Genomic DNA, 15943 nt, shown 5'->3' with positions numbered 1-15943 from the left:
CATTGTTTATTTTCCTCCTATGAAATCTTTGACAAAAACATTATGAAACTGCTAGGCAAATAGGCAAAGCTGCCTCAAAGTTAGATAATTTACTAGATTTACAGATTTAGTGCCATTTCTGTTATTTCTTCTTCCAATTATCACATCTTTCAGGAACACTGATTCTGAACATTCCCTTCTCCAGGAAAACTAGAATAGTCCAACTCTAGTATATTAAAAAGCTTGCAACAGGATACATCACAAAACACAATGAAATAAGTATCTTTAACACAATATCCTACATCATTCCATACTGTATCAAATCATATTCCTCACATGCAAATGAATATAAACGCCTTTTCAATATTATAAGAGTCTCAATATCAATCCTGCCAAATACGAGAAAGGCCATTTTCAGTTGAGTCAATTTTATTACCAAAAAAAAAAAAAAAAAAAAACCCTACAAAATGAAACAAAGGTGTAATACAACCAGATACTTTGTTAGAATAAGACTTTACTGTTTTAACAGGAGGACCTACCCATCTTCTTCCCAGAGCATGCATACAGGTCGTTTTAAAATCCAACAGTACTTTTAAGTGTTTTGACAACTATTTAACAAAAACAGTCTCTATCAGCCAAAAATTTGGAAGAGAATGTTTTTAAATGTATCCTTTACATTAAGAATATCACAGCAGTACCACCAAAATGATCTATAATATCCAATTTCCAATCTTCCGTTGAGGATTCACATCTCACACTACTGTATGTACTACTGGAGGTAAGCACTGTCAATGTGCTTGTAACATGGATTAGGCACGTGGAGAGTTAAAGGTGACAACTGGCCCCAGCATGATGTGATGACAAAATACTAAAGTGTCTAAAAATAATTCACTTTCCCAATCTCATATTTTTAAATGAATGTGTTATCTTAATGTCATTCTAAAAACTAGTAAGTCTTGTTTAGTGATAGAACTGGAAGTACTTTTTATTTCCTAAACAGCCAATCAAAATTAATGATCACAAATTCCATACTTTTAAACTCTGAAATAGTTTCTAACCAACCAAAGCAAATGCATTAAAAATATTTTTTTAAAAAGGACACCCCCATCACCAAGAAAAAAAAAAAAGAAAGAAAACATGGATACTAGACAACGATGTTTTTAAAAGAAGAAAAAAAAAAACATGAATAGGAACAAGTATATGATAATCCATGATGGTGAGTCCTGTCTTTATCCTAACATATCTAAGGATTTAGTTCCTCTGAATTATCTAATTAGGGAGAAAAAAGCTTGAGGCTAGAAAAAATTATCACACGCTAAAAGCTCTATTACAATATTTGAAGAAAAGTTCATTTCCAGATTGATAGTCTAGATATAAAAATTAAAATTACAAACTACTTCTAGGCATTCTGAGCTTATCTTGAAGACATAATGAAACTATGTATCAGGCCTATAAAGAAAAAATTTAGGTCAGCCCTTCAATTTTACTAGCTTATTTGTGCAACAGACCAAGTAGATCAACTATAATGTTACACAATTTTTGAGTTTAGTAACAGCTTTATTTTTAAGGCATTGGTTGTTGAGTGTAAATTAAGAAGCTGTTATAGGGTCAGCAGCAACTAATCTGGCAACATTAACAACACAATCTGGAAAAGGGAGATTTTTCCAAATGATTCCAGGGTATGAATTTCTGGTCTGTAACTCCTAGGCCAAGTTCTCACCTTCTTGGATGATTACTACAATTGTTTCCAAAAATACTGCTCTGATATACAGACTCAGGGTGACTTTGAAAGACTATTCCATAGCTTAAAATTTATTCATATTTTATTAGGATAATGTAATGGATGAGGTCTAAAGGTGATTAAGATTACAAATGTTATAGATAAAACAATATTGCTTCCATTAAATAAAATGTGCTTTGATCATCCTGTTTAAAGTTTTGAAAGCAATGCCATGTGCCATCCATTATGTTCACTTTGATACTAAGAAGGGATTAAAGGTACAGAAATTACTGCTTGATGATAAGGCATCTCTACCATAGACGCACCCTTCCTACAGCTTAACAGGGCTGCAGCAAGGAGTCAGTACAGCCTTGTTCAAAAACTGCACCAACAAATTTCAAGTCTCCACCCTCACTCCAGTAACCCTTTCTCATCTTGCCTACTTTAATTTTAGACGTTTTCCCCAAATTGCCTTTGATGAATCAAATCTACTTCAACTTACAAATTGTGAGAAAAGATTTAACATCTGTTAAGCATCATATAACCCTTCTAATTTTAAAAAGTTACTGAAAAAGTTCCATATAAAGATTCAGGAGGAGTGAATTAAACAAAGCCTGAATCACATCAAATGTGTAATATTTAGGCCATCGAGATTACAGTGCTTCAACCTATTAAAATGAGAGAAAAAAAATGCCTGTTGGTAAAGCATTCAAATGACTGTAAAACAGATCTGCAGTAGCGATTAGAACAGTAATTTCACCCAAGTCACTTGTTACACAATGTAATTCTAAGTTTCAAAACATCAAAAAAAAATTTTTCTAACTTTACTAGTTTATTTTGGAGGGATAAATTCCCATTTCAATCTAGTTTCTTTCCTATAAATTAATCAACATTCTTAAACTTCTTGCCTGTTCTAACCATTAAAGGGTTAGACTGAGTGGTAATTAGATCAAAGTTGTAGTTTGTAGTTGTAGATTGTTTTTTTAAGACTTACTCTATTGCACAGAATGTGGTACTATCCGATTCCACAGACTTACTTCTCCCTGAAACTGATACTTTTAGTTAAAATAACAAGCATATGACAAACATCTATGGCCCGGACAGAGTATCAGTAGTATCAATTTTATGTACTGACTGAAACTGACCTTTTCGTAAGAGAATTTTCAAACAAGCTAACAAAATAAGTTCCGCAAGCATAAAACTAAAATACATGGCATATCCATCTACAACATGGATAAACCTCAAAACCAGTTTCAGGTGGAAGGATGAAAATAAGAGCAATGGATGGACGCCCTAACACATGAACCCTAAATAAGAAAGTTTTTAAAGACCAGAGACACGTACGACACACTGGCAACCCCATAATGCCAACGTAATAAATGCCTTTTGAACAGACCAGGACACACACAAGTTTTCCCAAAAGCGCCCGTGGCTTAAGTACACATATGGAAATAAAAATCGCAAGCAGCGGCGCTGTGATGAAAAAAAAAAAACGACTGATCTGGAAGTTAACAGACCTTGGCTTTAGTCTCCTAGCTCAACAACTAACTCCCAGAGTGACCTTGGGCAAACCAGTCTCTCTAGGCCTCACTTTCGGTACGTTTGAGAACTTCAAGTCCCTCTTATAGTATCAACTCTGCCCCAACTTCCTGTGAGTCGGAACAGGCTTTTGAGCAGCCAATAATCAATGCCAGAAAAAATCAGTAAACATGTTAAACGGATCCGAGTCCCCCAAACGGAGACAGTGGCTGGAGGGGAAGGGTAAGTGGACCCTGACCCCGCGAAGCGTGGCGCTGGATCTGGGGGGCGGAGGTGTCCGCGGGACGGCTGGAGGTAGGACTGCCGGGCTCCCGGCCCCGGCGGGAGGTGGAGTCGAGGTTCTCGCGTGCATTGTCCCCCGGAGGGAGCCATGTTTCCTCCTCCCCGGCACTCCCAGATGGCGGCCGGGGGCGCGGGGCGTAAGCAGAAAGCCCCGTGGTCTGGAGGGCCAAGCGGAGGTGGACGGAGGGGAGGAGCTCGGGCCCGGGTAGGCCTGCCTCCGGAGCTGCGGCCCCCGAGAGGCACCAGGAGGCAGCGGAGGAAGGAAGGGTGCCCAGAGCGACGGTTCCTGGCTCCGCGCCTCCCACTCCCCGGTCGGTTGGAGAGAGAAAGGAAACCATGCCCAAACAGGGACTGGGTCGGCGGAGGGCAGGCCGCATCGGCCTCCTATCTGGCCGCAGTCGGGCGGAGGAGCAACGAGAAGCAGGCCGGGCCCCTCGACTTCCGAGGCCTCCTGCCGCCCCAGCCCCGCGCTGCCTGATTCCCTACTCACCGTTGGCGCGTTTGAGGGCATTTTCCGGCCTCTGGAAATAGGCCGGCATCTTGGCGGCAGGCTCGGCTCACCCGGCGTCAGCGAACTCCTTAGCGGCCCGGGCCGGGACAGGAGACGAAAGGGAAGCAGCGCGAGGCTCCACGCGCCTCGGCAGCAGTCGCCCGCGCCCAGCCGGCCAGAGACGGAAAGGAAGAGGCCACGTGACCCCCGCACGGCAGCGCCGCCGCCGCCCAGGCCCCGGATGTAGAGGGCGGGCCTCCGCACGCGCACCGCCCCTCCCCGCGCGCAGGCGCGTTGGCGTCACGCGTGGCTGCTGACGTGGCTGCGGTGGGCGTCCTGCTCGAGTTCCGGTGCCTCCTCGGGACTCCGCGGGGAAACCTTAGGGAGCCGGTTCTCAGGCCCCTCGCACATGGAGCGAGACTCCGGGTGGAAAAGGTGAGATTTGGGTCAGAGCTTCTGTCTGGGCAGCAAGCAGGCGCCTGCACAGATAAATCTTGAACATGATTTGTGCGGAGTTATGCAAAGTTACAATCTGGTCCCATCGCCTAGGGAATGGCCTGTCTTCGTTGAGTGAAAATGCCGAATTTATACATTTAACACAGATGCATTCAGCAGGTATCATTAGGCCAGCGATAGTCATCACTGGGAGATAGTGGTGACCTGTCACATGACGGACTGGCATGGGGAGGGGGGATGCAATAAATAACCAAATAGGCAAGCATATTTCTTATCTAGGCAGAATTTTTAAGTTGGTGACAGAGATTGCCTGCCCTCAGAGAAGGCGAGTTTTGAGCTGAGACTTGAGGGATGGGGACAGACTGGGGACAACAGTTTGGCTGGGGGGTGGGGTGCCTGCAGCAGAACAGACCCTCAAAATGTTTGAAAATACATAGGAATGTTGTCAGCCTTTATATTCAGCACACATCACAAACAAATATAAGGAAAATGAGTGTTAGGAAAAAAATCAATTTATAACAAGCCCTTTGCTACAGTCTTTTATTATTGATTAACAATTTTAATGTTCAAACATTAACTATTATATCTAGAACTTGAAAGCCATTTAAACTGAATCTGAGTACTCAGTACCTTGTATGAAATTAAGATGTGTTCAGAAGAAAAATTCAGGAAGCAGCAGAGGAATAAATTGTTGCACATTTATTACACATTTTGTAATAATGGGTGTGGTATGTGAATTAATGAGAGTACTACATTAATGAATGAGGAAACTACATTACATACACACAAAAAGCATTTCCCCTTCATTCCTTCTGCCTCAGCAAAGAGGTTTTTCTGTTTTTAAGTTTATCACTTTGAAGAAAGAAAATTTGAAGAATGCAGACATAGACCAAAAAAATCACAAATTCTAAAACAGGTTATTTTAAAATTAATTTCAGAGAGTTCTTCCTCCAAAATGCTTAGGCCACTGTAAATGTCTGAGTTTACTCCTCAAAAAAATACGAGTCAGACAGGGTTGAGCAATAAGTACTAAGAAGCTGCAGGAACTGTTTTATGGGGCAAGATCAAGAGACTTCTTTGTGTGTATAATAATTAAGTCAAAATTAAAGAGCTAAACATAAGAGCAAATAGAGCTTTTAGATGCTATAGATAGAAAATTATTGAGTAGGCCATAGAGAGATGTAACAGAATAAAATAAAAGGAAACCTGGCCTAAATATCAGGAAAGCTTTCCAACATTCTTACCTTTCCATTGTCATATCACAAAGAAAAATGGTAAAATGATTATTGATTATTATTCATTATTTGGTAGACTTAAAAACAATAAAAATACTAGAAAATTGGGAGGTAAAGTCAAATCCAATATTTCTGTATCTTCATCCTTTTCTCTTTGAAGTTATTTAGGAAGTATAGTCAACCCTCCACACCCGTGGTGTTCTGCATCCTCAGATTCAACCAAATGTGGATCAAAAATATTCAGGAAAAAAATTCCAGAAAGCAAAACTTGAATTTGTTGTTGGCAACTATTTATGTAGATTTATGTTGCATTAAGTATTATAAGTAATCTAGAGATGATTTAAAGTATACAGGAACCTGTAGTAGAAAAAAAACAGTGTGTGTGTGTATATATATATAAAACTGAATCATGCTGTACACTAGAAACTAATACTTCAATTTAAAAAAGGGAGAAAAAAATAAAGTATACAGGAAACAACAGGGTCCTTCTGTATAGCACAAAGAACTATATTTAGTACCTTGTAATAGCCTATAATGAAAAAGAACATGAAAATATATATGTATAACTGAATCTTTATGCTGTACATGAGAAATTAACACAACATTGTAAACAGCTATACTTCAATTTAAAAAATAATTTTTTTTAATTTTTAAAGTATACAGGAGAATATGGTAGGTTACATGCAAATACTATGCCATTTTATATGAGACTTGAGCATCACAGACTTGGTACGTGGTGGGGGCTGGAACCAATCCCCTGCAGATACCAAGGGAAGACTATGAAGCATTTGGTGATATAATAGCCAGTGATCATTTAAGTGCATTGAATAAAATTATATACAGTTTATTACCATGTTTTTAAGTGAGTAAAGGTATACTGTCAATTTCCAGGATAAATTTATCTATTAAGTCCAACTATCAGGTATTCAGTTCTAGCAAGCAGCCATAAAGTTAGATGCTGGAGATAAAAAGATGCAAAATGCCTACTTTCAAGGAGATGATGATTCACTGGTGAAGATACATGAGTACACAATGAGGGACAAGATAGGATCTATTCTGGGCCTGGAGAAAAGCATAATTACTTGCTGTTGAGTAGCGTTCAGTTAGTAGAAAACAAGCAACCTGAATATGCTAAAAGCCACTTGAGGAAGTGGCAAAAGGAAGTAATCAGGCTGATGAAGTTTTTTTCCCCTCAAGCCACTTTTGTACTATATATGACTGGATAAGTTATCTAATGCAGTAATTTGGAGGGTTTTTCCGACTTGAGTGGAATAAATAAGATTCTCAAACAGTTATTAAGGGCACAATTGAAGGTACTGCATTATACATATTTGCAACATAATATCTTACAGGTTTAAAACAAGTATCTTGTTTTACAGCTTACAAAACACTTTCACATTCATTATTTTGTTTATAAGAATGCTGTAATGAAGGTGAACTGGTGAACATAAATTTCAGAGGTAGACCAACGTTCACAGGTACACGTTCATTCAACAATTATCAACAAGCCAATACCATGGGCCAGGCTCAGGAGGTAGTACACAGCAATGAACAAGACAGACTTGGTTCCTGCCTTCTTGGACGTTGCAGTGTAGAGAGCGGAAGGCTTGGAACACTCACCAGAAGCTCAGTGGAGATAGAGATGCCAGTCTAGGCCCTCATCATCTCTTCTAGGTCCATCTCTCACCACACTCAATGTCTTTCAGTGCCTTAAATAGCCCTCTCCCACCTCCAACCCAATGCGTGCCATCCGTTCACTTGAAAATTCTTCACCACTACCCATTCCTTGTTCTGGCAACAGCAACCTATTTCTCCTTCAGGTTAAACATCACTTCCGCCAGAATTCTTCCCTGGCCCCCAGATGAGTTTAGAGGCCAAGGCATTGAGCACCAATAACATCGTCTTAGCACTGACCATACTTCAAAGTAACTGCCTGCAGACTATAAGCTCAGAGAGGGAAAGGACCATATTTGTGTTGTTCACCACTGTATGGCCTGAGCATTGGGCAGACAGGATGCTCTCAAAAAATGATGGAGCGAGATATGAACGAATCCTTATGTAAAGATTTGTATAAAACAATTTCCCACTATCCCCATGGGGAAGTAACAAGTTCAAAGCCCAATGTGTGTCTTGTTTCCTTCATAGAGCTCAGAGTGCTCAGTATACCTAAGCCCCAGCATGCAAATATTAAAGAAGAAACAATCATGTTCCTCACCTAAAGCTCCTAATTGCACCAGTTCTAAATCTTTGGCTGTGCTGAAGTTCATTCATGATTTTCTGAGCTCAGTGTTCAAAGATATCATGCTTTCCTACACATATATATCCCTTCCTTCCCCCATCCCCTCCCCCAACATTACCTGACTTAACTCCTGCTAATACTTCAAGCCTCAGCTCAGAGACGTCCTCTACAAAGCCTTTCCTGCCAGCCAGGCCTGACTTAACGTCCCCAGTGCCTGTGCTTTTTGCTCAGGCCACCATTAACTCCATCACCCCAGTCAATCCTGAGCGCTGCTGCCCCTGCAACACTGTCCGAGGGTGGCTGTGTTCCTCCCTCCAACCACTGGTGCCTGGAGGTGGATCAGTGACTGACTAGCTCTTCCCATTAGCTACTTCCAGAGCTTGCTCGCTCTCTGTCTCTCTCTGTCTCTCTCTCTCCCCTCCTTAAGTTCTGAGTTTTGATGCTTACATCAGTCTAGGCCACACGTGATTCCTCCACATCACAGTCCTCTCTCTACAGGCATCTTCACATCCCGGGTCACACCTCCTCATTTCTTGACTCAGATCTGGCTCCCTATCACTCTGTCCAACACTACCATCATAATGATCCGTGGCCTCTGTACCCATGTAAATGATCCTGCCAGTATTCTGGCCACCTGCTTCCCAATTGTGTTGTCTACCTGACCTCAGCCACTGACACATATGGTGACACCCTAGAGTCTAGACCAGGACTCTTGGCACACTTATAAAAGGCCATAGAGTAATTATTTTAGGCTTTGCATGCCTCAGTCTGTCTACTCCTCATCTCTCTTAACTCTAAGGTTGAAAAGTCCCAGGGGTCATCTCCTGGACCTCTTCCCTCCTCTAACTACATCTCTTGGTTCTAGCTCATGGTTCCAGGTACTTCTGCTATAAGCATCTTTGCTGTGGGCATGTTTGTTGCAAGCATTTTACCCCAAATATTTTTGCAACATAACTAATTGGCCATAGGCAATTTTGCCATAAAAGGTAAAATAATGAAAAGTAGAAGAGGGACATTATCTGTCAGCTTGTTAAAGCCATCAACGACATCACTAACTGGAAGAAATGCTAATGCATTTGAACCAGTTGAAAGCAAACTGTCAAGCCAAAAACTGTCAACCAGTTATTGTATCCTTCACGGCAAAATTGCTTTATGGCCAATTTATTATGCAACAATGTCTGGCAGTAAAGGCGGAAGTACCCAGCACGCTAGCTCATAGCTTTAGAAATCCCATCTGTGCTTATGTTTCACAGTTGTATCACCAACACTTGATCTCCCTCCTGAAAGCCAGCCTCACATCTGGATGTCTAGCTGACACATCTGTAAATGTTCAACACCCAGCGTATACTCAGCCTGCCCCAAACCAGACTCCTGGTCTCTTCTGACTCCAACCTGCTCGTCCTGTCATCTTCCCCCAGTGAATAATGGCAACCCCATTCTTCTAGTTGCTTAGGCCACAAAAATATTGAAAACATCCTTTTCACCACCTTTTCTGTCATATCCCCACATCCAACCAACCCATCACCAAATCCCACAGCTGCCACCTCCACAGCTACCACTCTGGTCCCGGTCACCATCATGTCTCACCTGGAGTGTATAAAACAATTTCCCACTACACCCGTGGGGAAGTAACAAGTTATCTCACCTGCTAGCTTGTCTGTTTTCACCTAGCTCCCTTCTCTTTTTCCCCCACGTAGCAAGGAAGAGGGTGCTTTTAAAACAAAAGCAAGGCAATCATGTCAGTCCCCTATTCAAGACCCTCTTATAGCCCCCAGATCACTCTGTAAAAGTCAGTCCTCATAATGGCCTGCAAGGCCCTACTACCCGCTCCCTCCTCTTGTCCCTCCCATGCCGCACCAATGTTTCCTTTCCAGTGATGTCCTCCCTCACCTCTTTAAAGTAATAATAACGTCCCATCTTCCCATATTTTCTAGAACCCTTCTCTGTTTTTCTCCATAGCATGTACTTATTTATCACTGTCTGATCTCTGATACGTTTTATGAATTTATTTCTCAATTGTCTATCCTTCTAGAATATCAGTTTGTTGAGAGCAGGGATTTATGTCTGTTTTGTTCAACTGCTACATCTCTAGCACTAATAACAGTGCCTCGTACAGAGTAAGCACTCGATAAACATTTGTTGAATATATGACAACTGGTTAAGGAAAGCCTCCTGATCTGCATTTTAGTCTCCTCTATGACCCTGGAAGTCCCTTGAAGATAGTGGCTGGGACTGTTCATCTTTGTGTCTGGACAGTGCCTGGCACATGGTCACACCCAGGAAGTGTTTGCTCGGTGTCTGTTTCAGAGCACCTTGGTGGTTCCAGCTGCATGATAACAAACAGGGTCTAAAACCTCATGGCCTTGCATTCTTAACCATGAAAGCATCCGGCTGGGGTTGGAAATCTTTTAAACCAAGGGCAGATGTCAGTGCACTGTGCCTGTGCCAGACCGTTCTCACTGAGTCTTTGGGTTCTGCGAATGTAAAGCAGGAACATTGGAATGCAGATTCAGACAAATTTATTTTCTGGGGGAGAGTGTAGCTCAAATGGTAGAGCATGTGCCTAGCATGCATGAGGTCCTGGGTTCAATCCCCAGTACCTCCATTTTAAAAATACATAATAATAATAAATAACTAGATAGACCTAATGACCTCCCCCCACAAAAAAGTATTTTAAAAAAAAAGATGAGTTTATTTTCAGCAGAAACACGTCCTGGCAATACTTGTTATTTATTGGGAAAAATGCATCATATACTCAGGAGTCTTCAGTTAATATTCTTCTGGATTCTAGAAGGCTGAGGGGAGAAGGAGGGGCTTATTTGTGGGAATTGGCACACGTGCTCACACGTGGTTGTTAGCATGCCAGGAAGCCCAGCTCCTATTGGGAAGTGGGGAGATTATGCCCAAAGCTACACAAGCCAACTACAGCCAAGGAAGCAGAAAGAGTAAGACACTGCACAGTGGTTTTGGGTGTGGTTCGAAAAGAGGCTTCTTTGTGAAATGAGGTTAAACATGATTAGAAGGAACCCTGGGACAGGTCGGCTTTCATCTCAGGTTGGTGGATGTTAGACAGTTTTCCCATGGATCTTGTCATTGTGTTACCATCTCAGGGAGCGGCTAAAACAGTCCCTCCTCGGAGAACCCTTTCCTGACCACTCAGTCTAATCTGAAGACCAGCCTGGTTTAATTTTCAGCAGAGCATTCAGCACTAACTGGGAGTTTTCTTTGTTTCCTTGGTTACCGTCCCTCTTCCTGCACTAGACAGTAAGCTTTAAGAGACCAAGTTGTCTTGTCCACCATTGCATCTCCAACTCCTGGAACTACGCCCAGCACAGAGCAAGCATTCCAGAAATATGTGATGTGTGAATAAATAAAGGAATGGAGACCGTGGTGGACAGAATTCTAAGATGTCTTCCAAGACTCCGTCTCCCTGGTATACACATCCTGTTTAATACCTGGGACTGTAAATGTGATGGTGTGTTACTCCTGCAATTAAGTCATGTTATACATCACAGCTGACTTTAAAAAGGGGAGGTTATCTGGGTGGGTCTAACCGATGACATGAACCCTTTAAATCGGGGTCTAGAGATCAGAGGCAGAGGAGGCAAGAGATTCAAAGCATGAGAAGCTTTATGGAGAAAGCCAAATGGCAAAAATCCAGAGGCAAGTGCATGCTTAGCATGCACAAGGTCCTGAGTTCAATCCCTAGTACCTTCTCCAAAAAATAAATAAACCTAATTACCTTCCCTCAAAAAAAAATTTTTTTCTAACCAAAAAAAATAATTCCAGAGGCAGCCTCCAGGAGCTGAGAACAGCCTCCCCACTCATCCCCACCCCCAGCTAACAGCCAGCCAGTGAACAGAGGCCTCAGTCCTACAACTGCAAGGAACTGAATTCTATCAGCAACCGTATGTGCTTAGAAGCACATTCTTCCCCGAGTCCCCAGAAAGGAATGCAGCCTGGCCATCACCTGGACTTCAGCCCAGCAAGACCCTGAACAGAGACCCAGTCACACTGATCTACAGAACAGGGAGCTAATAAATGAGTCTTGTTTTAAGCTGTTGTTTGTGGTAACCTGTTACAGAGCAAGAGAAAACGAATACAGAGATCTTAACAGATTTCTCCATATTAACTCATAGAGGAGAAAGAATGAAACACTACGGAGTCTTTTTTGCCTTGCAGGAAGTGAACACTGAGGTACACCTCCATGGAGGAAAAGGCAAGACTGTGTAAGGTCTAAATATACAAATTCAGATGATTTGAGCAAAAGCCTCATGAGAGTTGAGACTCTGAGATTATGAACATGTTATTATAATCCACACTGGTGTTTTTAGAACTGGGAGTATGTTTTATTTCCTAGGGAACTAGGGTTATAAATACATCTCAGTTCTTCCTATAAGCATGCCAGATTGGAGTCAGATGCAGCTTCAGACCCCAGCTTTGCCATTTTACTTGACATTGGGTAAATAATCTCTCTAAGCCTCAGTTTTATCACCTATGGAATGAGCATGATGAGGGTGTTAGGTTTAGATGAGATACTACATATGTGTTCTTAGCACAGTCCCTGACGCAAGCTCTCTAGAAATCATTGCCACACATATGTACACAAGATGGATAAAATAATCAGTGCTTGAAATATTCACAGCCCCCTTCTGCCCCCTCAAATGCTAAACTATACTGATGTTGACTAATGAGCATTGCCCCTTTGCTCTCCTCCTGTTTTCTGCTTATTCTTTATTCAGTACATGAAGTAGTCAATCAAGAGAACAGCTGGAGAAGTTGGGTAGGAGATTCAAGTAGGCAAGGGCTAAAATGAGAGAGGTGACTAGAGGAGTAGGGAGAAGGCTAATGGGTGGGGGTCGGGAGAAGGAAAGAGGAGAGAAGACGAAGGTAACAGGAAGGGTTATTTGTAAGGAGAGTGGAGAGAGATGAAGAACCTGGACCAGACGAATAAGAGAGTTTACAAAAATATGAGGGAGTCCACACTGACATAAATACATGATTGAATAAAAAAGAAAGGCAAGTGAATAGACAAATTCCCCGTGGAGAAGAATTCCAAATAATTTGTGTAGATACTTCGCCCTCAAGGAAGTGGAACATAACCCTCCATTCTTTAGGTATGGGCCATGCATAGTGACTTCTACCCAAAGAGGACAGTGTAGAAGGAGGGTATAGCTCAGTGGTAGAGTGCGTGCCTAGCATGCACAAGGTCCTGGGTTCAATCCCCAGTACCTCCATTAAAGGTAAATAAATAAATACCTAATTACCTCTCCCCCCCGGGGTGAGGGTGGGGAAACTAAACACAAAAGAGGACAGTAAGGGAGAGAGGAGTCAGAAGGGAAGAAGGGAGTGACTTTACAGAAGAGAAACCCAGCAAACACTACCTCAGCCAGGTGATCAAGGGTTTCATACGATGTGATGAGAACTGCACTTGACCTCTGTGGTCTTCCTCCCCCAATGCATAATCCAGTCTAACCATGAGAAAAACATCAGACAACTCCTTATTGAAGGACAATTTGTAAAATACCTGGCCATCTGCTCCTCAAAACGATCAAGGTCATCAGAAACCAGGGAAGGTCTGAGAAGCTGTCACAGCCAAGAGGACCCTAAGGAGGCATGCTGACTAAATATAATAGGTTGTCCTAAATAGAATCCTGAAACAGAAAAAGACATTAGATAAAAATTAAGGAAATCTGCATAAAATATGGACATTAGTTACTAATGTATCAACATCTGTTCACTAGTTGTGACAAACGTACTAAACCGACAAAGGTAAGATGTTAATAATAGAAGAAACTGGGTGAGGGGTATATGGTAACTCTCAGTATTACCACTGCAACTTTCCTGAAATTCTAAAACAAAACGTTTATCCCAGGTTTCAGCACCAAGATTTTTTTTTTAATTAAAACATTTAAAAATAATAAACTGAAATATTTTTAAAATATGAAGAGAAAAGTATTTTAAGACATCATTGCAGGTAAGGGATTCCATCATCTTTAATTTTCTTTGAAAAGTGCAAATAAGGGTCAGAATTCATTTTAATTGCATTTTTCTTACTGAGATGCTTCTTTCAATGCAACACAGCTCCAAAGCTGGGCTGTTTGGGGCCTAGGGTCTACTGTTTCCAAAATTAGCGTCCTCAAACTTTGAAGAACACAAGGAGGCTGACTTCCTTTTGGGAATGTTCTGGAAGCCTCAATTAGGCTGGAAGCCAGTTAACCATCAGGACAGAGTGTCAGGGCAGTTGACTGAATCCCCTTCCAGAGGTGACTCTCCAGTCCCCAAGCAGGCCTGGAATCCCTTAAAAGAGCTGCCACCCGAAAGAAAGTCTTGACTGCACAGGCCTAATCTGAGTAAATCCAATTATGGAAACAGATGAAAAGAAGAGCCACGTTTGGCTCACAGAGACCTGGGCATTGGACCATCTGTGGAAAATATCAGGGTCCCTTATCCACATGCCCAGACAGTTTGGGCATTTTCCAAATCCACATCAGTGCCAACAACTTCTTTTTTCCTGGGGAGCAGGGAGCAAGCAGGCTGTGCAAACGAGACAGAGCAGGCCAGCCGGAGACCGCCACCCTTAGAAAAGCCTGCTGGGAACATAGGCCCTTGGCTGGTGTCTAAGAACTTGGATTTTGGGAGAGCTCCCACTGTTCCCAGAACCGATACCAGTGATCGACTGCACCTAAACTATTCGTATACATAGTGGGGCTCGTGCCGAACACCTGTTTCCTTCTGAGAGTCTGGAATTTTAGTATGTGCGGGGCAGAAGGTGCCTATGTGACTGGCCCTCGATAAAAAACCTTGAGTCTCTAATGAGCTTCTCTGGTCAACAATATTTCATTTGTGCTGTCACAACTTGTCGCTGGAGGAATTAAGTGGATCCTGTGTGACTCCACTAGGAGAGGGCTCTTGGAAGCTTGGACCTACTTTCCCTTTTGACATCACCCCCTGTGCCTTTCCCCTTTGCTATTTGGCTTTGAATCCTCTGCCTTTGTTAACTCAAAGCCATGAGTACAGCTATATGCTGAATCCTGTGAGTCCCTCTAACAAATCATCGAATCTGGGGATGGTCTTAGGGACCCCCTACACAAGGCTATTCTTTTTGGGAAGAGACGGCATTCGTTTATTATAAAAGAGAGACATGGATATTATTTACATGATGAAAGATTTCAGAACATTAGAGGAACAGGCAGCTTCACGTGATGCTATCTCAATAGTGACTTATTTCAGTCTACATACTTTCCAAGAATGTCACCATGTCTAAATAAATAATCCTTGCCGTCTAGAACTACTTTGGTGCCTCCATATTGTGGGAAAAGAACTTTATCTGCAACTTGCACGCTAACTGTTGAATCACTCCACCCCTTCCTCTAGAGCGCGATCCAACAGCCACTACCTTTGCTTGCAATACTTTTCCTTGAGGTTTCTCTGGAAGCATGATGCCTCTTTTGGTTACAGTTTCAGCTGTGCTCCTTTCAGCTAATACTCGCCCGAAGAGGGGAAGAAACTTTCTAGATGCCTGGCCAAGGCAGCTCAGTTGTACTCTCCACAAGGCTATTCTTAACTGCAACATTAGCATAAAGATTTTTCTTGATCCAACTCATTAGGGCAGGCACAGAGGAAAGTAAGATTAGCTCCATTTGATCACCAAGAAAACAAGCGCTGAGAAGACAGGCACCCTTCCTGAGGTTTCACAGCTCGGAGGGCCTGAACCGGGATTAGAACTCAAGTTTGTCTGTTTCCACACCCAGCTCCTTCCGCCTGTAACAATGCAGCAATCTTATCGCCAAAGGTTGGGATGCCTGCCCTCTCTCCACCCACTGCTTCTCCCCTTAACTCTGGAGAACCTGTCTGGCAGGTCCGAAAGCACGCGGTTATGAAAGGGGTGGGAGGGAGGCTTCAATTCCAGTCATCCTTCCCCCACCTTCCCAAAGATAGCCTCTCCACCCCCGCCCTGCGTCCCACTCCCTGCGGGCCTAGCCACAACCTTCTGTATCCTT

At 42.5% G+C, this 15943-nt stretch overlaps 2 protein-coding genes and 1 pseudogene across 3 annotated transcripts in view; 1 reads left to right on the top strand and 2 right to left on the bottom strand.

Annotated features, from left to right (window-relative positions):
• Nucleotides 1-4205, bottom strand: part of EIF3A (eukaryotic translation initiation factor 3 subunit A) — a 32666-nt gene extending 28461 nt beyond the window's left edge. The window contains 1 exon segment of the mRNA XM_032490794.1: nucleotides 4011-4205. Within this exon segment, the coding sequence (XP_032346685.1) occupies nucleotides 4011-4059 (49 nt within the window). The 5' untranslated portion in view covers nucleotides 4060-4205.
• A 97-nt stretch (nucleotides 4206-4302) lies between these two features.
• The window catches only part of DENND10 (DENN domain containing 10), a 34721-nt gene continuing 23080 nt past the window's right edge, over nucleotides 4303-15943 (top strand). Inside the window, exon 1 of one of the 2 annotated variants that reach the window (XM_032490796.1) lies at nucleotides 4303-4445. In XM_032490796.1, the coding sequence (XP_032346687.1) occupies nucleotides 4420-4445 (26 nt within the window). In that variant the 5' untranslated portion in view covers nucleotides 4303-4419. The remainder of the gene's footprint in view (nucleotides 4446-15943) is intronic. The other variant, XM_032490797.1, reaches the window with a different exon arrangement.
• Nucleotides 15170-15516, bottom strand: LOC102504830 (annotated as a pseudogene).

This window comes from Camelus ferus, chromosome 11, assembly GCF_009834535.1.
Source record: "Camelus ferus isolate YT-003-E chromosome 11, BCGSAC_Cfer_1.0, whole genome shotgun sequence".
NCBI lineage: Eukaryota > Metazoa > Chordata > Mammalia > Artiodactyla > Camelidae > Camelus > Camelus ferus.
Note: the sequence above shows the minus strand (reverse complement) of the source record. Positions and strands in the feature narration are given on the sequence as shown.